The sequence below is a fragment of the Peromyscus maniculatus genome, chromosome 22 (genome assembly GCF_049852395.1).
Source record: "Peromyscus maniculatus bairdii isolate BWxNUB_F1_BW_parent chromosome 22, HU_Pman_BW_mat_3.1, whole genome shotgun sequence".
Taxonomy (NCBI): Eukaryota; Metazoa; Chordata; class Mammalia; order Rodentia; family Cricetidae; genus Peromyscus; species Peromyscus maniculatus.
In genome coordinates this window covers 25,292,065-25,317,458 of record NC_134873.1, presented here as the reverse complement: position 1 = coordinate 25,317,458, position 25,394 = coordinate 25,292,065, and the positions used below count along the sequence as shown (strand labels likewise).

Below are 25,394 nucleotides of genomic sequence, written 5' to 3'. Positions count from 1 at the left end.
ATGTGTGTCTTTGTAGTTTTCCCAATTGACTTTTTCCTAAGAAGAGCTAACAGTGTGGACTGATCACTCTCTGGACATACACATTTCAGGCATTTTGAGGACAGCCTCAGGAAAGGTTTTCTCTGGAACCAGTTATCTCCCTTAGCCACTTTCAAGGACTACAGGAAACATCACCCAGGTGGTCACCCAATTTCTGAGGATTAACAGTGATAGTAACCCACAGGTGAGTCTCCTGACTTAAGATAAATTCCACAAGGAGACATCACCCAGGTGGTCACCCAATTTCCGAGGATTAACAGTGATAGCAACCCACAGGCGAGTCTCCTGACTTAAGGTAAATTTCACAAGGGGACACCGCCTGGGTCAGGTAGACATTAAGTAATAGCTTTACACAATTTAGCTCAGACCCCTCCTTTCTTACAGCCTTACTAACTTTATAGATCTCTAATTACTTACCTAACCACTTCTAGGAATATTTAGATAACCTTCTGTGCTAACAGCTATGCTCAGCCAGAACTCCCAGTTCAAGCCTCCCTGTAATTATCATTATTGGTAGCATCCGACCAGGTCCATCACCGGATGGAGGAAAGTACCTTATCAGAGATACCTCTGTACTCTCTAAGAACAGACTTAAGCATCCAGGCCACCTGTTTGAAAAGGCCTGGTGGATGTGCTAATTAAGCTTAACTTCCTCCTTTCCCAAACCTTACCTCCAGTTCCAGATCTCCCTTTAGCTATCACCAGAGGCATCTAGCTGTACACAGGTTGCCTAGAGACTGAGCACACTTTTCCCCACCCTGCAGAAAAATGGCAGACAGCCTGAACAGATAGGAGCCACAGGAAAAAAGAAGACAGTTTTATTTTCTCCCATTGACCTAGCAACTCATAGATTTTTAGCATCTTTTACCAAACACATTTAAGATTATAGTTGTGCACGTAAGATCCCTCTTCTTAGATATTACCCATATTTAGCCTTTAGTTAGTTCATTAGTCACTTCCCCTTTGGGTCACAAATGGTAATTAACAACTAGAGCCCCTCTTTGTAATTCCTACCAACCCTCCATTTGAGCCTGATAATGGACAATCATTGCCTGAGGAAGTTCAGGCTGGGTTTCCTGGGTGGAGGGGAGGATTGTGATTTCTGGGGGATATATAACTGTAAAGCGAGGGTAAAGGGGGGAAGAATAAAGAAAAAGTGAATGGACTAAGAGCTCGGTGTGCTGAGATTCAATTTACAGAAAATAGTCCTCGCCGTCAGTAGTTCTCTCTCCTGAGCCTCTGGGATGTATAATATTGAGGCTGGTTCCTCTATTATTATACAAGACCTGGCGCCCTTGGGTACACACTCTTTGCCCATCTGGAGAGGTCTATCCCCAGATGTCTTTCTCACCAATTTTCCAGTCATGTTTTTTCTAAGTCCCTGAACATCCAGCCAATCCATTGTCTACAGCCCATCAATCAGTGATCAGTTGTGCATTTGGCCATTCCTGCTTCCAAACAAACTGTATGACCATGTGTACTGCCCAAACTTCTGCCCACTTCGATGATTTCCCTTCACCAGTATCTTTCAGGGTTGTCCCAGAATGGGGTTGTAACGCTACAGCTATCCACTTCTGGGTGGTACCTGCATGGTGGACAGGACCATCAGTAAACCCAGCCCTTGTCATCTCTTCCCCAGTCAAACAATCATCAAGAACACTCCATGTAACTATAGGTGCATGTTTGGCAGCAAAAGGTATTATAACAAGAGAAGAAACCATAGGCAATCGGGAAACTTCTTCATGGAGCTTGCTTGTGCCTTCAGGACCTGCTTCGGCCTGATCTCTTATATACCACTATCATTTGATAACCGTTGCTGCTGTGTATGGCCTACTTTATGACTTGGAGGGTCTGATAACACCCAGCTCATGATGGGCAGTTCACGTGGCATGGTAACTTGGTGGACCATTGTCAAATGTTCATTTTCTCCCAGTGGCTGGGATTAATGACATGTGTTCACATGCTTGGCCATATTTACTTTTCAAAATGATTCTTTGGGCACCAGTGGCAGACACTTGAACTGTCTTTAAGAAGTATTGTATTGTCCCAATTCTCCAATGCTCCTTTTCTTGTGTATTATTCATTTTTGTCTTTTATAGTGTGTGTGTGTGTGTGTGTGTGTGTGTGTGTGTGTGTGTGTGTGTGTAGACTATGTAGCACAGGCTTTAAAACTCACAGTTGCTGGTATTAAAAGAATGCACTACCACTGGGCAGTGGTGGTGCATGCCTTAAATCCCAGAACTCGGGAGGCAGAGGCAGGCTAATCTCTGTGAGTTCAAGGCCAGCATGGTCTACAAAGTGAGTTCCAGGACAGGTTCCAAAGCTACACTATCAAACATGGCTTGAAAAAGAATTTTTATGGTACAAGTCCCCTGTTTTAATGGTGGCCAGGAAGGCCAGGAGATGTATCAGAACCCAATACTGGAGTTAGGGAGAGTAGTGAGCTTCTGTATATAATGGTAATCGTAGCAGGATGCTCTGAAAGTATCTTCAGTACTCTTAACTGCTAAGGTTTTTTTCTACTCTATGTTTTCTGTTTTTGATTATGCTTCTTGTCCAAGGAAGGCTAGTCAGGGTCAGATACCTGATGCTCATTACAAAGTGGAATTCTCCTCTAGTTGAGAGAATTACCTCAGCCAGGGATGACCTCCCTAATTGATTATCTAGTACAAGGTGGTCAGCCCATTATCCATATATGTACAACAGATATGTATACAACACAAATGGACACAGCAGGTTGTATTCATGTATTCAGCATACTGATTCACCCATACTTAACAAGGAAGAATTTGGAAGGTATTTTGGAAGGGATGGAATGAAGAGACAAAAGGGGACAGAGCTGTAATATCTTTTGTTTCGTTTTTTGAGACAGGGTTTCTCTGTGTAGCTTTGTGCCTTTCCTCGATCTCGCTCTGTAGACCAGGCTGGCCTCAGAAAGATCCGCATGCCTCTACCTCCCAAGTGCTGGAATTAAAGGTGTGTGCCACCACCGCTCAGCAATGTAATATCTTTTAATGAACCATTTAATGGAATAAAATTTAAATAAAAAAAACCCAGGGGCTACATAGATGGCTCAGCAATTGAGAGCGCTGGGTGTTGTTATAGAGGACCCAGGTTCCATTCAAAATGGTAGCTAACCATTTGCTGTAACTCCAGTCCCAGCATCTCCTGCATTCTTCTGGCCTCTGTCAGCACTGTGCACAGACACATGCAGGCAAAACACCATATAACTAACTTTTATTTATTAAAGTTAGAAAAAGGGAAGAATGGAATTCTCTGTAGTGATGTCACAGGCCTGAGACAGACAGCAGCCAGGGCTAGTTAAAATGAACTCCTTCTGGTCTTTCAGGGAAGCAGTTGTGGCCTTCTCCTGAGCCAGCCTGCTCAGAGGCAAAAGCAGCTTTGTTCTGAGGTTAATAGAGCTCATCATAACTGTTCATCTAAGAGCATCATATAGTGCTGTTAGGTGAACTTTCCTGGATGTTTTCTCTGTCTTTTGTATCAGTGAGAACTGTGGCATTGGTACAGTTATCTTTTAGATCCAACATCAAGAGTGCCAGGCACCATGGGCTCCAGAGCAGTCTACCTTCACAGAGTCATTTGCTTGACTTTCAGCTAAGACCTTGTGGTACAAGATGAACTTGCCAGAGACATTTCTTTCCATCATTCTTATAATTTATGTATGTTCTTACATGACTTTGAGGTAAGAATGTCTCTGCTTTTACATTGTGATCATACTCAGAATTGGATTTGTTGACTGAGCATGCTTAGGAATATGCAGAACTCTATGAGAACATGTCAAGATTCCCTAAGTAAAATCCACATGCTTCCTTTGTTTAGGAAAAGCATTGTTTTGGAAATAACTCACATGTTCTCTTTACCTCCTTCAAGGAAGAAATCTTTCTAATTTTTTTCTGTCTTTGCTGTTGTGATGGCTATTCTTGGTAGTCAAACTGACCACCTCTAGAATGAACTAAAACCCAAAGACTTGGGTATATCTGTGAAGAATGTTTCTTAAAGATTTTGAAATTAAAGACTGATCTGCATCATATAAGGTGATAAGATCCTCGTTTAGCTCCTTGGTGGCAGTGCACACCGTTAGCCACAGCACTGAGGGGACAGAGGTAGTTGGATTTTTTGAGTTTGAGGTCAACCTGGTCTACAGAATGAGTTCCTGGGCTACACAGATAAACCATGCCTCAAAAACATCAAAAAACCCATCAAACAAACAAGTTCCACCTTTAATCTGGGTCACACCTTTTGGCAGCAGCTGACATATATAAAGGATATTGAAGAAGGAAGCCCTCTGTCTTTGCCTGCTTGCCCTAGCTCTGGCTGCCAAGCTCACTCCTTTACTAGCATTAGAACATAAGTTTTGGTATTTTTGTTGTATACTGAAGAGGAGCTGAGACATCCAGTCAAAGGAACTGAACAACTACTATCTTCTTCAAATTTCCATTGGTAGACAGCCACTGTTGGAGTAGCTGGGCCACAGCTTGTGAGACAGTCCAATAATCTGACTTTATGCATACATGTAGAGATTCATTTTACTGGTCATGTTCATGTAGGGAACCTTGAATAATGCAGCTGGTTTTTTCTTTTTAACCTGCCCACTGAGGAAGATGTGCTGGCTAAAGACACTCTTCATAGCTCCATTATTCTCTAAGTATGCAACCTTCCATGAAGAGTACTCTTTTTATTATCACTCATTTGCCAACAATTTACTCTGAATTTCAGGAATAAAACTCCTAAATTAATGGAGCCATCATCCAGCCTTCTGATGGGAAAAAGACCTATTATTTTGTTTGTGATCTAGTTCCTGCTTTTCTTTTCTGGATCTCGGAAGTCCCTGTGACAACCAGGTGAAAAGTACCTTCAGTTCACCTGACCCCGGTGTGAAGCCACAGAACAAACATCTCCTTTTGTGTCCTTAAATCCCTCTTTAGTCGTTAATATTCCAGGCACCCTTCCACCATGTGATAGGGAATCACTCCATGTATATAGTGTAGAGGGCTGTACAATCTAGCTAGCCACATTGTGTCCAGGAGGAAGAAGGGGAAGTGCCTGTGGAGAGCAGGAAGATAGCAGGGTCTGCTATTAGAGCCAGGGGCAAGTGCTGTTGAAATGCATGTGTCTGCTGATTTAGAAAAGGTATATGTCTGACTTGGAAGAGAGGGTCAGGAGCCCTGGCACTGTGTCTTTAAGCACAGGGTAACCCTATGGGAGGTGCTCTTGTCACTCAGAACTCACTAGCCAATCAGGCCCTCCAGGCGACCTGCCAGTCATGAGTTGTGCAGGGTGCTTCCGGGTTCCCGGCTTCAGGCTTTGCTTTGAAGAGGAGCTGGCGGGAGAGGTCTTGTGTGCTGTGCTGTGAGTGCTGCTGCTGCGGGGAGCGGAGAGGAGAGCATGGGAAACCGTGACCAGGTGAGAGATGGACTGCTGTCTCCACTTGGGGAGGAGCAGATGGGGCGGTGCGGAAGTCAGTGTGGCGGTCTGGGTGAAAACCTGCAGCCGGAATCCCTGTCCTGTGAGTTCCCATGTGGTCCTTGCAACTCCCTGGATGCAGGGGCAGGTCTCTGAATAATTTTGCTCTGTGGGCTGCATCTTCACAGATCATTGGGAGCAGGGAGCTGTGTGTAGAAAGATCATTGCAGTCAACTTCAACATGCTTTTGGTTCATTCCTGGAAAGCAGGCTGCCCAACTCAGAGAGGCATAGTTTCTCCCGTACCTCTTAGACATATAGAACTTTGAATTTTTACCTTTATGTGTAAGATCGATTTCTAGTTAGTTGTTTTTGCAGAAGTTATAAAAGGCATCTCATGTGTTGGGTAGCACTGCACTGTCATGTGGAAGAGTAGAATTGGTGATATAAAGCATTTACAAAAGTTTAGGAGGAAGTAATTCCTCAAAATAGATTTTAGCTGAGGGGGGACTGCCTCTTAAACACTCCAAAGATAAGTAGTATGCTAACCAGGCCAGTTAGAGATTAAGATGCTAGGACACACATTTATTCCCCAGGATAGTGTGGCTCTAAACCACAACCACTTGGGTCCATGCCTGTATCAAAGATCAGGCCTCTAACATGCTGCTCAAGGAGGCATTACAGGGTCACAGCTAACCTTAAGGCATGGTGTGCCATAAAGTTCCAGTGTTCTTCCTGAGAAAAGCATAGTTCTGCCAGATGTGAAAGAGGACACCAGGTGGCAAGTATTTGAAATGTAAAGCAGTGTTATTTATCTGATCAAGCTAGGCTTTCCTTTAGGCATTCTCCATTCTCATAGGGAGGAGGAACATTCTTGGGAAAGCTAATTATGGCCTGGGTCCTGGGCCTTGGGAATTTACCCTAAGGGCCTGATAGATTGAAAATAAAACTGAGCTCCTTCTTTAAAACCTGGAATGTGCTTGGAAGAGCTGGTAATGGTGTGGGCCCATCCTTTGTGGAGAGCTTGCTTCAGATCCTGAGAGCCCAACACTTCCCTCTATCTACATGGAGCTATGGTTATCAGTCCCAAGACAGCTGTGGGCTTAGTAACATTCTTGAGATACCCTGTGTTCCCCTTATGCAGCAGTGTCTGATTAGCCTTTTCCCTGGGTTGGTCCCATTGTATTATAGTTTCTGCTGACTTCATTGATATTTCCCATTGCCTTCCATTTCCCCTCTGGAAGCAGGAGAGGATGATACTATTCTTCTTAAGATGCTTACTTGGCATCAGCCATAGCTCGTGCAGGGCCTCCCCACCACAGCTTTTATCTTTTCTACCTTCTACTTTTCCTATCTTTCTCTTCCCTGGCACCTCCCCCTCAGGACACTGTCACTGAAGAAGGTTCTGCTGTTTCAAGTCACTGGTGTTCTTAAGAAATAATGCTGGGAATATCTTTGCTGTGTAACTCTCCCATCTGTCTAAGTAGCTAGACTTTTACAAGTTGCCTGTCCCTGTTTAGATTGTTCAAAGTTAACCTGAGGCATGAACCTAAAAGACACTTGAGGCTGACAGCATATGTGTACTACAGTATATGTCTAGGCTGTCCCTCTTTGAGCATTAGCCACAGATGGAGGCATACTATCCTTAAAGAGATTTTTCTTTATTATTCTCCTAGTGTGTTGAGTGATTTGCTCTTGGGAAGGGATGTTAATTCTACAACAGCTGCATTTCCATCCTTTAGAAGTGTTTCTGAGACAAGCTCTCTTATGTTGATTTAGGTGGCATTGATTCCAGTCTGTTGATTTCCAGGGAAGTAATCTTTTGTCTTCTAAACTACACCTTGAAAATTCTTAGGTTAAATGACTGTACCTGCCCAAAGTTTTAAAATTATCCATTTGAGTCATGTAGTCGACCATCCAATGCAGTCACAGGAGAAAGATCCACATGTGGAACATTGCTTCTGTCTTCAGACCAGATAGGAGGAATAGGTTCTTGGGTACACAGCAGGGGAAACAGGGTAGGAAATCAGCTGCTGCAGTCACCATTATGAAAAAGGATCTGGCCCAGTGGTGGTGGCGCATGCCTTTAATCCCAGCACTCAGGCAGAGACAGGTGGATCTCTGTGAATTCAAGGCCAGCCTGGGCTATAGAGTGAGGTCTAGGACAGGCTCCAAAACTACACAGAGAAATCCTGTCTCGAAAAAAAAACACACACACACACACACACAGAGAGAGAGAGAGAGAGAGAGAGAGAGAGAGAGAGAGAGAGAGAGAGAGAGAGAGAGAGAGGAGAAAGGATCCGATTGTGGAAGTGGGAGTGATTTTGTAATTTCCCTGCATGTATTAATTCATCTCATGTGAGAGAACACAAACCAGATTGTGTAGGTATATAGTTTGGGAAGGTTATCTTGAGCCAATGAATATTGAATTTGCAACTAGGGAACTCTCCTATGCAGATATGGTCAATTCTGCTTGACACAGTTATGTCAGCTCAGAGGTTTGGGAAACAGGCCATTGACTGTAACTGTGTGTCAGGTAACAGAACTCAGAAGCCAACATGTGCATATGGACAGGATCAGTCTAGCTCTTATTAATGACATTTCTTCTACTAGGAGAAGGCCTACTCTTCTTCAAAGTCAATATAGCTAAGTTTTTTGTTGTTGTTTTTGTCGTCCCCCCCAGCTGTGGACAGAACCCAGGGCCTTGGGTTGCTAGGCAAGCACTCTGCCACTGAGCTAAATCCCTAACCCCTAGCTAAGTTTTTTTTTTTAATCTTAAAAATACATTATTTTTATTATTTTATAAATCTCTTGTTTTAAGATCAATTAATGAGTGACCTCCAATCTCCCTGCTCTTAAGGGGACTTATAAATGAAGAGGGACTTGTGCAAGAATTATTTTCATAAACCAACCTTGAAGTTGGTAAAGTCACAGTGCAGAAAGGGAGAGGTAGGACAGAGGTTGAGAGCTTTCCTACTTCAACAGTAGATGAGATTAGCAATGTGGAATTAAGTAATTAATACTAGATACTTCATAATGTCCTGATTGGCCATTTCTTGGGTTCCACAGACCAGGGCAATCTAGAATCTGCATGAAGGACTGACCTTATTATTAAACCAAATTGCTATGGTTACAGTAGTTCAACCAAAATAGAAGATCTGTGTAAAATGTTGTGGCCCTACCTAACAGGACTGTTAATTTTCTGGTTTAAGATGTTCATCCTGAGAGAAGAGGTGTGAGAAATCTCAGATGTGCTTTGAAACAAATCCCTAGTCTCTGGAGCACATGCATAAAGCCTATTTCAACTTTTCAAAATAATTTTTGAGATCATCACTACATCATATCCACATTCTCTTTCCTGCCACCAAGCCCTGCCATGACCCCTCATTGTTTTCTAATTCATGGCCTGTTTTTCCTTAACAGCAGTTACACAGTAAAACATGTACTGTGTGAATGTGACCTGTGTTTGGCTGCAGGATTTCCCAGCTATGAGGCAATGGGTTGGCGGCACTGGACATTGAGTGTGTAATGGAATATGCCTACAAAGAACCCTGTGCTTTGGATGAGGAAGAGGAGGTGCTCTGGAGAGTGGAAGAATGTCTACTAAATACAAACTTTCTAGACTAGGGCCCTGGCTGCTGGGCAGAGACTGTGCTGTCTGAGTCATTTGATCTAAGAATCCCCAGTAGGGAAGCTGTTAATATTCTGAGGCCCAGCTGGGTGGCCCTAGCAACAGAAAGGCTTATCAATCAGGAGTACCAGCAGCAGGTAGCTTTCAGGTACTTTTTGACATTCTCCTCTGCTTCCTCTGTAGGGAGTTGTAAGGAAGACCACAAGCCATGCCATGGTGAGTGTAGGGTATTGGAACAGGTCTGTTGTGTTGTCATTTCTGCTGGGATTTGCATGGGCCATGAGCAAGACTGTGGTTCTGTTGGTCCATGTGGTGACCTGGGCAGTGGCCATTGTCCTCTGAGCCTTCCTGTGTCTGAACTTGCTGGGGAGGGGGAGACCGCAGCCCTGGCATGGAGGGATATAATGCTGGTGATATCACCGTCTAGTGTGCACACAAGGGCACTGCTATTGGTGTTCAGTGGGAAGAGAGATTGGAAACTGATGGTCTGGTTTTTAGAAGTTTTGAATATGGCATTCCTCTTCAGGTTTGTGTTATGAATTTTACATATGGTTTAGAAACTGGTAGAAAGATGGTGATGTGGATCATCTTTCAGCAATACATGATTAGAATGCTTCTCACTTTCTGCTACCATTAGCCACAATGTTGTGATTCAGTAAAGTTCTAAGGGACTAAAGGAGTTTATGATCAGCAGAGATTTGTGAGGTGTGCATGGTGTTGGGCAGGTTGATAGGGCAGAATCCACATCTTGTGCCATAGTGGATGTGACAGGAAGCAGATTATAAACTATTCTTATATGTTGTATTGGGATTTGGCATCAGTGGGGCTGGGTTTACCTAAAACCACAAGGGGGCGTAAGGGGCTGCAGAGCCATCGCAGGAGATCACCTCCATTTGCAGAGAGAGCTCTAGAGCATGGGGCTTCTTTCTGTCTTTGGATGAACCATCAGTAGCTGGAGGGTCAGAAACAACAGTATAAGGGTCACTTTGAGTTAATTTTGTGAAAGTTGTGATGTTTGTGTTTATTTAATTTCTATGCACATTGAATCATAGGTAGCTGGGTAACATTGGTCAAGAATACACTTTTACTGGCTACGTTATTATTATTATTATTATTATTATTATTTGGTTTTTGATTAAAGGTTTTCTGCTTTTGTTCTTGGCCTTTTCTCTTCTTCCGCCTTATTCTTTTACAAATATTGTACTCATTCTTGATTGTTGTATCATTGTATTAAGTCTAGAAGCCATATTATTTCAATATTTTTTAATAATCCCATTGAACATCCTGAGTGTTTCCACTTTGCATGTAGTTTTGGAATCAGCTTTCCTGTTGTAAATTGTTGGGCATTGTCATTGGATTCTATTTATTCTGAAGATTTTTCATACACAACATCTTAATTTTGATGCATCATGTTCCCAAGGATCATTACTTTACTTCTTTTTTTTTTTTTTTTTTTTTTTTTTTTTTTTTTTTTTTTGGTTTTTCGAGACAGGGTTTCTCTGTGTAGCTTTGCGCCTTTCCTGGAGCTCACTTGGTAGCCCAGGCTGGCCTCGAACTCACAGAGATCCGCCTGCCTCTGCCTCCCAAGTGCTGGGATTAAAGGCGTGCGCCACCACGCCCGGCGCAACTTTACTTCTTATTTAGTTAGGTTTTGTTGTTGTTGTTGCTTGTTAATTTGTGACAGATCTTTAGTTTATTGGATTAAAGGTATTATGGGTCTTGGCAGGTGGCTCAGCACATATACTTTTTGGGGATGATCTGAGTTCAAATACCAATACTCAAGTTGAGAGGCTCATAATTATCTACTATTTCAGATCCAAGGGATCTAACAGCCTCTTTTTTGTGTGTCACCTGTATGCATATGGAAGACATTCTCTGTCATGCACAACCATATGCCAAATAATAGCAATAAATGTGTTTTCAATAGTGCTGAAACTTATCAAGCAATTAGAACAAAACAAGTTGTCTTAGCTATATAATACAAATCATACATTGATTCTCTAAAAATCTCTTATCTTGCATTTTGTTTTAAAAAGTTTTCATTTTGCTGGGCGGTGGTGGCGCACGCCTTTAATCCCAGCACTCGGGAGGCAGAGCCAGGTGGATCTCTGTGAGTTCAAGGCCAGCCTGGGCTACCAAGTGAGTTCCAGAAAAGGTGCAAAGGTACACAGAGAAACCCTATCTTGAAAAACCAAAAAAAAAAAAAAAAAAAAAAGTTTTCATTTCCTCACTCTGATGCAGACTTATAGGCAATCATCAATCATATAAAACAAAATGGTGTCTAAGTGATCCTAACAGACTTTCTCCTCTTTAGTATAAGAAAATATCCCTTTAGTAGTCAACCCATTTTCTATCAAGTTAAAACATCAGAAGGCTTCAAGTGAATCTCTCCAATTTTTGTGGAACACCCTCCTTACCCAACTCCTTTTCTGTTATTGGTAAAGAAGAGAACCAGAGTGTGTACAGCATGAGTGATGGCCAGTGATTTTTTTGGACTTTGATTTTGATTAGAATCTTGTTGTTGTTGTTGTTTAAGGGACCATAGTGTATATTTGTTGGTCTGTCTCTGTGTCTTCTTTTGTCAGTGGTACCCTATCCATGTTGTTGATTTTATTAACTATAAACTAATTATATCCATTGTTCATTTTCTGGGAAATGATGGACCTTCACCAATTTTGTATTGAGAAAATTATTTATGTGATCAGTTCTTTGAGTTTTTGTTGGTTTCTTGAACTTTCTTGGAGAGACAGTTTTATTTTTCTCTTCTTGATCTTAGAGGCTTGCATCTCCTTATTTCTTGACAGATCTGTGTTTTCCAGTTGTTGCTATCATCATGTTTGTGTTTTTGATGTTTAAGTGATTGATATGATTAATATATTGGTTTTGTATTTTTAAAATCTTCTCATATATTATTATTGTCTCTTTGTCTTAATTAGCTCCAGCTGTCAACATGATGTAGCCTACACTCATCTGAGGGAATATCACACAGATCAGAATCACTAGTTACTGTGTTTGTGCAAAATTGTGTTGCTTGATGATTGGTGTGGCAGGTTCTTCCACTGAGGTTGTAATACCTGAAACAAGTGGACTTGCGATGGATAAGACCAGGCAAGAAGGAAAGCCAGGAAACAATGTTTCCCTGTGGTTTTTGCCTTTAGTTCCTAGCTTAAATTTCTATCCTAAGCTCCCACAATTATGAGTTATGATCTGGAAATGTCAGCCAAATACACCTAACCTGTTCATTACCTGAGATGCTTTTGGTTAGAGAATTTAATCACAGCAAGAAACAAGAAAATTAGAACAACATATGGTACACCAAAAATGATTCTGTTGCTGTATAGAGTGTAGAAATGTTGTTTTTTGAAGGAATGTGGAAGATATTATGACTTTAGATGGAAAAAGCCATAGAAAGCTGTGCACAGAGCTTAATCAGCTCTTCTTGTGGGACTAGGAATATGGAAGTGTTGAGAATAATGCAGACAGAGGAGCTTAGCGTCATAGGATTTCAGTGGGAAATAGACTCCATGAAAAATGTAACTAGAGGGTATTTGTAGTGTTTTGTCCCCGAATAATTTCTATTTTCTCCATTCCCTGAAATATTGAGTAAGGCAGAATTAAAACGTAATTGGCTGATCTTTTAGACAAAGTATTGATTCTGTTTGGTGTTTATTACTGATGACTCATTCAGGTCTACGTGGAAAAGAAACATGTGATGCAGAAAGAAATGAAGTCAGTTTCTTAGAGAAAAACAGCACTAGGTAGTTTCTCATGGCAGTCCTGTGGTGAAGCAGAGGCAGGAAATTTCAAGGTGTTTAGCACCGTTGAAGAGAAGGTCCCTCTTGGCATTTGAAACCTAGAAAGGTGCCATAAAGGTAAGACTCCATCCATCTCAGCCTTCAGTTTATTCAAGGAATGGGCAACTTGATTTTTAATCTCAAGAAGCAACTTCATACAGAACCTGCTGCAACTCTGGTGCAAGGTTGGTAGCATCCCGCACAACCTAGAAGCCAAATTTGGGGGTGGGGTGTGGAATAGCCTGTGTCATACTGGTCTGGAAACAAGAAAGATGCAAAATGTATAGATCATAGTTTCTTCCTCTGTGATTTTATTTCAGCACTATTGCACGCATCTATGTTTGGCAGAGTCAGAACCCAGTGAGGAGACTGAGAGCTCATTCCATGAAGCTGTGAAGATGAAGGCAGTGTTGTATTTTGAGGTGATAGGATGTTGAAATACCCAAACCATGAGAAATCTGCCATGGCAAGCTGTATACAAGGAGTGGAAATAGCAAAGGAGAGACATGTATGAACATTTTCAGGCATAGAGCTATGGAAGACCTTGGAGAATGAAGCCCCACTAGTCTGAGTTGGAGCTACAGGATTTGTTGTTTGCCCTGCTGAGTTTTAGGCTTGCCTTGGTCCAGTCTTCCCTCAATGTGTCCACATTTCCTTTTTTTTTTCTTTTTTAAAAATTTATTCTTCTCACACACAATACATCCCAACTTCAGTTTCCCCTCCCTCCTCATTTCCCAGTCCTCTCCTCTGTTCCCCTCTCCACCAGAACTGCTCCTCCTCCATTTCCCTTCAGAATAGAGCAAATATCCCAGGGATAACAACACAACCCTGCATCAAGGCTGGGTGAGGCAATCCAATAGGAGGAAAAGGATTCCAAGAGCAGGCAAAAGAGTGAGAGACACCCCCCACTCCCACTGTTAGGAGTCCTACAAAAATGCCAAGCTACACAACCATAACATATATGCAGAGGACTTGGTGCAGACTCCTGCAGGTTCCGTGATTGCTGTCTCAGTTTCGGTGAGTCCCTATGACACCTGCTTAGGTGATTCTGTGGGTTGTATCTTTCTATGCCCTTTAAGTCAGGAAAATTTTCAACTGTGAATTTGCTTGAAAATATTTTCTGAGCTGAGATTCTTCTCCTTCTATTCCTATTATTCTTAGTTTTGGTCTTTTCGTAGTGTTCCAGATTTCCTGGATGTTACAGTTCAGGGAAATTTTAGATTTAACATTTTTTTTTTGATCAGTTTATCAATTTCTTCTCTCATATCTTCAAAGTATGAAATTCTCTGTTCCATGAACTGTATTCTTCTATCAAGCTTGCCTCTTCAGGTCCTGTTCAATTACCTAGATTTTCAAATCCAGAATTCCTTGAGTTAGCATTTTAAAAAAATTGCTTCTATTCCCATTTTCAGTAGATTCATTACCTTCAACTGTTGGTTGGTTGGCTTCCTTTAAGGGGTTTATTCACTTCCTTTTAAGGACTTCTATCATCCTTATAAAGTTGGTCTTAAGTCTCTTGTGCTTCAACTGTGTTGGAATATTCAGGGCTTACTGTAGTAGGATAGCTGAATCTGGTGGTGACACATTGCTCTGGCTGTTGTTGATTGTGTTCTTATGCTGGCGTCCAGGTATACGGTTTTGCTATGATTTTTTTGGTCTAGGTGCTGATTTCTCAGTTTATCCTTGTTTGATGTGTGTTTTGTTCCTTAGTTTTATTTGCTCTGGTCTTCTGGTCTGTATGTCCTATGGGTGAACATGGGTTCTCACTCCAAGTTGGGGGGTGAAAATCTGGCATTAGGTGTGGCCTTTGTTCCAGCATGGAGTATCTGCACAAGTTCTGAGATGAAACAAGAAAGAGGAAAGGGAGCTTGGGGATTGTGTAGAGGGGAGACTGAGAGAGTGGGGGGGTGTCTGTGGGCAGGTGGCATACATGGACTTATGGCAGATGGTATGTCCTTTGTTTGAGCAAGGGGTCTCCACCTAAGTTGGAGGCTACATCACAGGGATGGGGAAGGAAGTGGGATTGGGGATAGTGTTGGGGTTGTTGAAAGAATGGAAGAGGTCCATAGGTGAGGTCCTATCTGGAGTTCTGCTTACTGGCATGGTCTTTGGTCCATCAGGGAGACTTCACCTCATTTTGCCACGTGATCTTCCAGCTGGTGTGGTCTGCACTTGAGGAGCAGAGAGCCATCCAATTTGAGAGTGGGAACATGGCTTTGGGGGCAGCAGCTAAGGGTTGTTGGGGGAGTGTGTCTGTGGGAATGTGGAAAGTCTTCGCTTTTGGGGGTGGCAGCCGTAGGGTTGGTGGGGGATAGTGTTTGTGGAAATGTTAGAAAGTGTGGAAGTTTCATGGGCTAGTGCCCTGCCTAACTGTTCTTCTGCCTAGCTGTTCTTCTGACTGGTGTGACATGCACATGCGCAGGGGACATTTGCCTGAGATGGGGGCTAGAATTTGGGCATGTTCTTTTTTCTAATGGGAATATATCCTTTGCCATTATATGTTGGAAATCCATAATTTCTTTCTTGATTTTTACAAGATGTGACAGTCAAGAGATTGTCCTGAGGTTCAGAAGAGACTTTGGATATTTGCGCTATTTGGGCTGTTACAGATTATGAGGATCATGGAAGTTAGACTAAATGTATTTCTTTTTTTTTTCTCTTTTTTCTTTGTATTGATTCTTATCTCATGCAATAAATCCTGACAGCAGCCTCACCTTCCTTCACTCCTTCCAGCCAATCCCCCTACCCCCAAGTCCCCATTCTCCCAGATGCACTGCTACTTTTTCTCTTCAGAAAAGGACAGGCCTCCCAGGGATAGCAAACAAATACACCATAACAAAGTGCCTTAAGACTAGTCACAAGCCTTCATATCAATGCTGGACAAGGTAACCCAATAGAAGGAAACGGGTCCCAAGAACAGGCAAAAAGTCAGAGAAACCATGACTCCAACAGTTAGGAGTCCCACAAACACCCCAAGCTAAACAACCATATCATCTATGCAGAGGACCTGGCACAGAGTCTTGCAGGCTCCATGATTGCTGCTTCAGTTTCTCTGAGCCCCTATGAGCCCTGCTTAGTTGATTCTGTGGGCCATGTTCTGGTTTCCTCAATACCTCTGGCTCCTACAATCCTCACCCTTCCTCTCCTTCCACAGGATTCCTAGAGCTCAAGCTAATATATGGGTGGGGACTCTCTGCATGTGTTCCCATTAGGTGACAGAAGAAGCCTTTCTGATGACAATTAGGCTAGGCAACAATATTTGATTATAGCAGAATATAGTTACAAATCATCTCACTTTTTCTCCCTTGGTGAGTTGTATTTGGTTTTCCCCTAGTTCTCTGAGCCATTTTAGTTCCCCTTCCTGGCCTTCCAGCTTGGGCTTCAAGTTAGACCAGTCATTGGTTGGCCACTACAGAAGCAAAGAGCCACCATTGCCCCAGCATATCTTTCAGGCAGGACAAGTGTGGGTCAAAGGTTTGTGGTTTGCTTGGTGTCACAGTCCCACCATTGGGATCTTTATGTGGTTATAGAAGATGGCTGGTTCAGCCTCCTATTCTTGATTGCTGGGAGTCCTCATTACGGTCACCCTTCTAGGTTCCAGGAAGTTTTCTCTGCACTGTTTCCATAGCCACTACTAAAAGCTTTGCTGTTCCAGTCATCTCTGCCTGACATCTCACCCTCTTTCCTTTCTCACACACCCCATCCTTCCTCTTCCCGTCCCCAGCTGCCTCCAGTACACCCACAACATCTATTCCATTTCCTCTTGCCAGGGAGAGCCATGTATCACCCCTATTGCCATTCTTGATACTGAGTCTCTCAGCATCTCTGGATTGTATGTACTATGAGTAACTGTGATGACTGTGACTGTGCTTCACTTAAGTATAATATCCACTTATAAGTGAGTATGTACTGTGTTTGTCTATGTGCTTCTGGGTTGCCTCACTCAGGATAATAAAGAACTCAAGAAACTAGACAACAACAAACCAAACAGTCCAATTAAAATGGGATACACTTCTAAATAGAATTCTCAGTAGGGGAATCTAAAGTGGCTGAGAAACACTTGAAGAAATGTTCAACATCCTTTGCCATCAGGCAAATGCATATCAAACCTACCTTGGGATTTCACTTTATACCTGTGGGAATGGTTAAGTCCAGTAACACAAATGACAGCTAATGCTGGCCAGGACTTGGAGCCAGGGGATTCATTACTGTTGAGGGTGTGGAAATCAATATGCAATCCTCAGAAAATTGGAAGTCAATCTCCCTTAAGAGCTAGCTATAGCCCTCTTGGGCATGTCCCTAAATGATGCTCCTCCATCCTACCACAAGGACACTTGCTCAACTATTTCCATAGTGGATTATTCATAATAGCCAGAAAGTGCTGTGTCTGTGAGAGTCTGTGCTGATTAATGATTGATGTGGGAAGGCTCCTCCACTGAGGGAGGAATTATCCCTAAGAAAGTGGGCCTAGGTTTAGGGGAGCTATCTGATCATGAGACAGTAACTGGGCAAGAGAAAAAGCCAGGAAACAATCTTTGCCCATGGGTTTTGCCTTCAATTGTTAGCTTGAGTTTCTATCCTAAGCTCCCAAAATGGTGGTGTGTGATCTGACAGAATCAGCCAAATAAACTCATTTATTGCCTGAGATGCTTTTTGTTAGAAGATATAATCCCAGCAGCATACAAGCATGTTAGAATAAAAAAAAAAAAGTTACAAGAAACACGATGTTGTTGTTAGGTAGAACCTGGGATGTTGTCCTTTGGAGGAATGTGGAAGATATCAGGACTTTAGGTAGCAAAAGCCATAGAAAGTTGCACACAGAACTTAATTGTCTGTTCTTGTAGGACCAGGAAGATGGGAATGTTGAGAGTAATGTCAGAAAGTGGAGGTTGAGATAACTGGATTTCAGTCAGAAATAGACTCAATGAAAAATTAAAGTAGACATCATTGGTGTGGTATTTTGGCTCCAATATCTTTCTTATTCTGCCGATGCCCTAGAAATTAAGTATGACAGAATTAAAAAATAATGTGATAATTTCTTTTTTTAAAGATTTATTTATTTATCATATATACCATGTTCTGTTTGCATGTATGCCTGCAGGACAGAAGAGGGCACCAGATCTCATTACCAGTGTGTATGAGCCACCATGCGGTTGCAAGGAGTTGAACTCAGGACCTCTGGAAGAGCAGCCAGTACTCTTAACCTCTGAGCTATCTCTCCAGCCCATGATAATTTCTAAAATGGAACATTGAATCTTGGTTGCTTGGTTATTACTGGTGACTCATTGAGGCCTACAGTTAAAAAAATAAAAAATAAATAAATAAAAAGCCAACATGTTGGGCAGAAAATAAATGAAAATGAAAAGGTAGTTTCAGATAGCAGTCAAGTGCTGAAACAGGCAGGAATTTTCAGGAGTTTATCACCATTATAAAGAAGGCCCTTGCTGGGCGGTGGTGGCACACACCTTTAATCCCAGTACTCGGGAGGCAGAGGCAGGCTGATCTCTGTGAGTTCGAGGCCAGCCTGGTCTCCAAAGTGAGTTCCAGGAAAGGCACAAAGCTACACAGAGAAACCCTGTCTTGAAAAACAAAAACAAAACAAAATGTCTTTAGGAGCTGGAGAGATGGCTCAGCAGTTAAGAGCACTGACTGCTCTCCCAGAGGTCCTGAGTTCAATTTTCAGCAACCACATGGTGGCTCACAACCATCTGTAATGGATCAGGTGACCTCTTCTGGCCTGCAGGGATACATGCAGACAGAACACTGTATACATAATAAATAAACAAATCTTTAAAAAAAAAAAGAAGAAGAAGAAGAAAGAAGGCCCTTGCTCTGGAATGGAGTCCTAGTAAGGTACCCTAAGGATAAGACCACATCCAGCTAAACCTTTAATTATGGAAGGAGTAAACAAAGTGATTTCTAGTCCCAGGAAGCAACTTCATACAAAACCTGCTGCACCTCTGGTCCAAGTGTGTTAGTGTCCATCCCAATTAAGAAGTCAAATTTTGCAGAATCACTTATCTTGTGCTGGTCCTAGAAACAAGAAGAATCAAAAATTAAGGTCATGGATTCTTAGTCTTCCTGTTACAGGTTACAGTTCAGCATTGTTGCAGGCATCAATGTTTAGCAGAGTTAGAAACCTAGTTAAGAGACTTTGAGAGGTCATTGCATGAAGCTGTGAGGATGAACCTGGTGTTGGTTTTTTGTTTTTGTTTTGTTTTTTTACTCTTTTGTGGGTCTGCCACCTAGCTCTCAAATTAATTACTCAGATGGAGGCTTATTCTTTTTTTATAAATGCCTGGTCTTAGCATGGCTTATTTCTAGCCAGTTTTGCTTAATTTAAATTATCCCATCTACCTTTTGCCTCTGGGCTTTCTCTAGTCTGTATACCTTTCTTTACTTCTTACTGCCTGGCTTGCTGAGTGGCTAGGTGGCTGACACCTAGGGTCCTCTTCTTTTCTTGCTCCTCCTTCCTTTTTCCTCCCAGATTTCTCTTCCCATTTATTCTCTCTGCTTGCCAGCCCAGCCTATTCTTTCCTGCCAAGCTACTGGCCATTCAGCTCTTTATTAGACCAGTCAAATATTTTAGACAGGCAAAGTATCACAGCTTCACATAGTTAAACAAACACAACATAAAAGAATGCAACACATCTTTGCATCATTAAAACAAATGTTCCCCAGTATAAACAAATACAACACATCTTAGCACAATATTCCACAACAGCCTGCGTTTCATTTTGAGATCACAAGACATTGAGATATCTAAGCTATGAGACATCTTCCATGGAGACCTATCTGCATATAGTGAATAGAAGTAACCAAAGAGAAAGAGATGTATGAGAAGTTGCAGGGATAGGGCCATCCAAGCCCTTTGAACCTGAAGTTCCATGTATCTGAGACAGAACTACAGGATTTGATGTTTGTTCTGCTGTGCTTCATTCTTGTCTTGGTCCAATCTTCACTCAGTAGGTCTCCATTTATCTTTTGGAATGTGAATGGTATTTTGTGTAATTGTTGGAAACACATAACTTGCTTTCTGATTTTATGTGTCACTGTCAAGAGTTTGTCTTGTCAGAAGAGACTTTGGACATTTGAACAACTCAGGGTCTGTTGCAGACTATGAGGATCATTGAAGTGACTAAATGCCTTTCCTTCATGGATGACTATGAGTCTATAGTGACATTAGACCCTGTCTAATGTGACTGGGTCACATAGTAGTTGGTTGAATGAAAACTTCCCAGATAGGGTGATATATTTGAACATGCGCATCTCCTTGGTGATTTTCTTTTGATTGCTTGTGACACTTTTAGTAAGAAGAGCCTTTCTGGATGAAATTTCTCATTGGGGATGAGATAACGTCAACCCATTGACTGTTCTTTGTATCTACTGTGTTGTGATTGAATCTAATCAGCCTGCTTCCCTCTTGTGCTGTCATGCCTTTACCACCACAATAGTCTCTACCCCTAAATTACATAAGATACAGTAGAAGCCATTGCTGTTCAGTGCTGAGTCAGTTTGGTTACTGCTGTTTTAATATGTTTTCTTTTCTTTTCTTTTTTTTTTTTTTTTGAAGACAAGGTTTGTCTGTCTAGCCCTGGCTGTCCTGAAAGTAGTTCTGATCAACAGGCTGGCCTCGAACTCAGAGATCCCTAGTGCTAGGATTAAAGGTGAATCAACATTACTGGGTTTTTTGTTTTTATAATTTTGGGTGATGGGCCTGGAATATTCATTTTTGTACATGTCAAACATATGCTGTTGTACCAAAGTTCACCCATATGTAGAATTTAAAATTTGGCGGAGGGTATCATTCTGTTTCCCTGGATGGCAAATTTTCATGACATCGATACTGGATGAGCCTTCTGAGTTATTACGTACATCTAGGATGTCATTCAGGTACAGGACCTTCTTCCTGCCTGTTGTGTTTATTTTGATACTTTTTAAAATGAATATGAGTGTTTTACCTGTATGTATGGTTATGCACCACATGGTTACCTGGTCCTCATAGTGATCAAAAGCTGGACTGAGAACCCCTGAACTTGGAGTAATAGATAGTTGTGATTCCCCCGTGTAAGTACTGGCAATTAAGCCCACCTATATGCAAGACCAGCAAGAGCTCCTTACTACTGAGCCATCTCCTGCCCTGTGTTGATTATTTATGACCAACATTTATATTGCTAATGTTTTCATCTGTCCATTAAAAACAGTTTAAACATGCAGAGTCTTTCAGTAAAATTTTAATGATGTTAGAGTTTAAATTGGGGCACTTCAGGTTTCTGGAAGATGAGTACAGAACTGGAGTGAATGCATAACTCTTTAATAAGAAATGAGTAAAAAACTCTGACTTCTTTCTTTCTTTCTTTCTTTCTTTCTGTCTTTCTTTCTTTCTTTCTTTTTTCTTTTTGCTTTGTTTCAACTCCGGGTTTCTCTGTGAGATAGTCCTGGCTATTTGGAACTCACTTTGTAGACCAGGCTGGCCTCAAACTCAGAGATATCCACCTGCCTCTGCCTCCTGAGTGCTGGGATTAAAGACATGTGTCACCAACACCTGGCAATTCTTTCTTGTTTTTTTTTTTTTTTTTTTTTTTTTTTTTTTTGGTTTTTTCAAGACAGGGTTTCTCTGTGTAGCTTTGTGCCTTTCCTGGGACTCACTTGGTAGTCCAGGCTGGCCTCGAACTCACAGAGATCTGCCTCCTCTGCCTCCCGAGTGCTGGGATTAAAGGCATGTGCCACCACCGCCTGGCCCTGGCAATTCTTTCTATCTTTTTTGTTTGTTTGACTGATTTTAGCATGGGAGTGAGTATCTTAACATGTATTTCTGCCTGTCCTGGAACAGATTGCATAGACTATGCTGGCATTTAAGTCAGAGACAAATACACCTGCTTCTGCCCTTTGAGTAATGGGGTTAAAGGCATGAGCCAATACACTCAGCTTGTCCATCTTATTTTTCTTTTATGTAGTTAGTAATTGTTCATACAATTTTTCTCATGTGTACTCTGTACTGGTGATCTTTTTACTTGTCTCTCTATGTTTGTTAATAGACATTTCTCTTGCAAGGTGATATGCCACCTAAAGTGACTTGGAAATTACATTATAATGTCTATATCATGAAATAAGTGTGGGGAGCACCAGAATCATATGACTATACTGTCAAAGATGTATACACTTACAATGTTGTCCATATCATGCTTTCTGTTGTACACATGTATGGGATATTTTAGAATACAGTGACCTATGATGATGTGCATGTTGACTTCACTTGGGAAGAGTGGACTTTGCTGGATCCATCTCAGAAGACTCTCTACAAAGATGTGATGCTGGAGACCTACAGTAACCTCACTGCTATAGGTAAGACTGAATTTTCCTTCATGTTTAAAATAAGGGGATAACTGTTTCTTGGTTATTGTGCTCTTCTGTAGTTTTATTGAGAAAGAAGAAGAATGAGGTGAATAATTCAGGCATGGTTCTAAGGTTCACTGAAGATATTAAGTTAAATTTTGTCCAATTTTCAATAATATACCATACATTTTCTGGTACTATATTTTAGGATACAGTTGGGAAGACCATAATATTGAAAAACACCATCAAAATTCTAGAAGACATGAAAGGTAATTTTCATGTGCAAGCTGATACAAATATGCCTCTGAAGAAAATGTAATGTGTCCTGAAAGTTTTAAATAAAAATAACAGTGTACATAAGCACAGATTAAAGTACATTGATGATTATTAGATTCACTTAAAACCATATACCTCAATTTTAGATGAATTTCACTTGGAAGGCAGTCTTTTAAGAATGAAGACAAGGAAACAATGTTTCAACAGATATCACTATTTGAATCATAGCACCATGAGAGACTGCCAATCCATTTATATCATACTACCCATATTATAAAACTTACACACATTGAAGAGGTCATAAGTATATCATCAACCCCCTAATAAGCGTAATCCATAGTAAAGCTAGCATTATGCATAAACTCTTTGTGACTGCTAAATTTAGTGAGGGGGCAGTTAGAGTCACGTGTCAAGGGGGAGTTGTGGTGGAGAAACCTTAATCACTCTATCACATATCTGTGAGGAACAGAAAGTCAAACTGTGAATTCAATGTGGAAACGTTTTTATTTGTTATTCTCTTTTACTAGGTATATCTTATGTCACTCTGGATATAAGACATATGAGCATAGGGATAAGAAAAGACATAACATACTTCTCTCTCAGAACAATTAGAAGATGTGTAGGATTGCCCATGTTGAGTATACTTGTTAAATTTGATTCAAGTATGCAAGTAATTGGTTTTTCAGCTTCTTTGTTAATCCATCAACAAACTCACACAGTAGCAAAGCCCTATGAGTACTAGAACTGTGTAAATACTTCTCTTTGTCCTATTTCACTTAGCAAATGTAGTATGACTCATACTTATAGAAAAATTTGAATAGTCATTGTAAAGCTCTGAGGTTTTCCAGTTTTCTGGAAATAATTAAAAAAAAATTATACAGAAAAATAATTCTGTAAATGTGAACCTTGTAAAAAATAATCTAACCATCACAAGTATCTTCAAAGATGCAAAAAAAAAAAACCACTCATGAAGAGGAACAACATGAGTGCAAACACTGTGATAAAACCTTAAGATGGGATTCCTCTTTACAAATGTACCAAACTGCAAACTCTGTTCATACAGATGTAAAGATGCAAGATGTAAAGATCGTGTACTGAATGTACTAAAGCTTTTACATGTGTTGATTCTCCTTGCAGGCATGAAAGAAACCATACTGGAGAGGAACCTTCTGTATATACTCAATGTGTTAAAGTCTTTGAATACGACAGTCATTTTCATGGAAGAACACATATTGGAGAGAAACCCTATGAATGTAATCAGTGTGGAAAAGCCTTTGTATGTTCCAGTAGTCTTCAAAGACATAAAACAACACATACGGGACAGAAACCCTACGAATGTAATGAATGTTGTAAAGCCTTTGGACAAAAACGTCATCTTCAAAGACATAAAAAAACACATACTGGAGAGAAACCCTATGAATGTAATCAATGTGGTAAAGCCTTTGGACAAAAAGAGTATCTTCAAATGCATAAAAGAACACATACTGGAGAGAAACCCTATAACTGTAATCACTGTGGTAAAGCATTAGCTACAAAGAAAAATCTCCAATTACATATAAGAACCCATACTGGAGAGAGACCCTATGAATGTAATATGTGTGGTAAAGCCTTTACCCAACAGGGTTATCTTCAAATGCATAAAAGAACACATACTGGAGAGAAACCTTATGAATGTAATCTTTGTGGTAAAGCCTTTGCATTTCCCAATAACTTCCAAATGCATATAAAAACACACACAGGAGAAAAACCTTATCAATGTAATCAATGTGGTAAAGCCTTTGTACAACAGGGTGGTCTTCAAATTCATAAAAGAACACATACTGGAGAGAAACCCTATGAATGTAATCTATGTGGTAGAGCATTCTCTACACAGAAAATTCTCAAATTACATACAAGAACCCATACTGGAGAGAAACCATATGAATGTAATCAATGTGGTAAAACCTTCTCTACACAGAGTAGTCTCCAAGCACATGGAAGAACCCATACTGGAGAGAAACCCTATGAATGTAATCAGTGTGGTAAAGCCTTTGCATTACGTAGTAGTCTTCAAGGACATAGAAAAACACATACTGGAGAGAAACCCTATGAATGTAATCAGTGTGGCAAAGCCTTTGCATTTCACAATAAACTCCGAATACATGAAAGAACACACACTGGAGAGAAACCTTATGAATGTAATCAATGTAGTAAAACCTTCTCTACACAGAGAAGTCTGCAAGCACATAGAAGATCACATACTGGAGAGAAACCCTATGAATGTATTCAGTGTGGTAAAGACTTTGTCTATGCTAGTAGTCTTCGAAAACATTTGAAAAAACCATACTGCAAAGAAATCCGATAAATATAGTCAGTGTTGTAAAGTTTGCATTTTATACAGAAATAAACTTTTTGTGTGCAATTAATCCATTAAAGCCTTTGCATAGTACAATAGTATTTGGGGACCTGAAAAAAAATACTGGGGAATTCTTAATATAAAGTATTTATTAGATGTTTAGTCAACACACTTACATTCAGTTATACAACAGTATTCTGTAGAAAAAAATTGACAGTGTCAACAATCTGTTCAAGATTTATGATGTCAACTTTAATATTGTCTGCACCTGCAAACTCATGGAAAAAATAAATTTGTGAATTTATGAAGCCCTATGTGTAGGGTAAAAGGGCCAGCCAAAGAAACAGTCCGTGACACTGAAACCAGAGCCACTGAGACACACACACTTTGGTCCTGAAACCAGAGCCAAAGAAAAACACATGAGTAGCATGAAATCCAGCCAGTCTCTAAGATTATTCAAGCTCAGAGTTTGAAATGAGACCAATTCCCACCCTGAAAATCTTTTTAGTTAAACTCCACCCCTAAGAATCCCTGTAGCCATGTGCCTGTTCAGTTGGAAG

The 25,394-nt window shown here is 40.9% G+C and overlaps 1 protein-coding gene across 2 annotated transcripts; it reads left to right on the top strand.

The window, feature by feature from the left end:
• Positions 1 to 5,351: 5,351 nt before the first annotated feature.
• LOC102918071 (uncharacterized) lies at positions 5,352 to 24,913 on the top strand. Of its 2 annotated transcripts, XM_076559037.1 has the most exons (5): positions 5,352 to 5,463; positions 9,277 to 9,309; positions 22,106 to 22,232; positions 22,432 to 22,492; positions 23,637 to 24,913. In XM_076559037.1, exons 1-5 carry the CDS (start codon positions 5,446 to 5,448, stop codon positions 24,841 to 24,843), a joined length of 1,446 nt encoding a protein of 481 aa, XP_076415152.1. In that variant the 5' UTR covers positions 5,352 to 5,445; the 3' UTR covers positions 24,844 to 24,913. The 2 variants fall into 2 exon arrangements, with proteins under 2 accessions (XP_076415152.1, XP_042122748.1); XM_042266814.2 differs by lacking the exon at positions 9,277 to 9,309.
• The last annotated feature ends 481 nt before the right edge of the window (positions 24,914 to 25,394 follow it).

What these genes read in the sequence shown, in the direction of transcription:
- LOC102918071 (XM_076559037.1), top strand. An exon ending in CAGTAACCTCACTGCTATAG is followed by an intron (nt 22,233 to 22,431) that starts GTAAGACTGAAT and finishes ACTATATTTTAG; the next exon opens with GATACAGTTGGGAAGACCAT. An exon ending in AATTCTAGAAGACATGAAAG is followed by an intron (nt 22,493 to 23,636) that starts GTAATTTTCATG and finishes TTCTCCTTGCAG; the next exon opens with GCATGAAAGAAACCATACTG.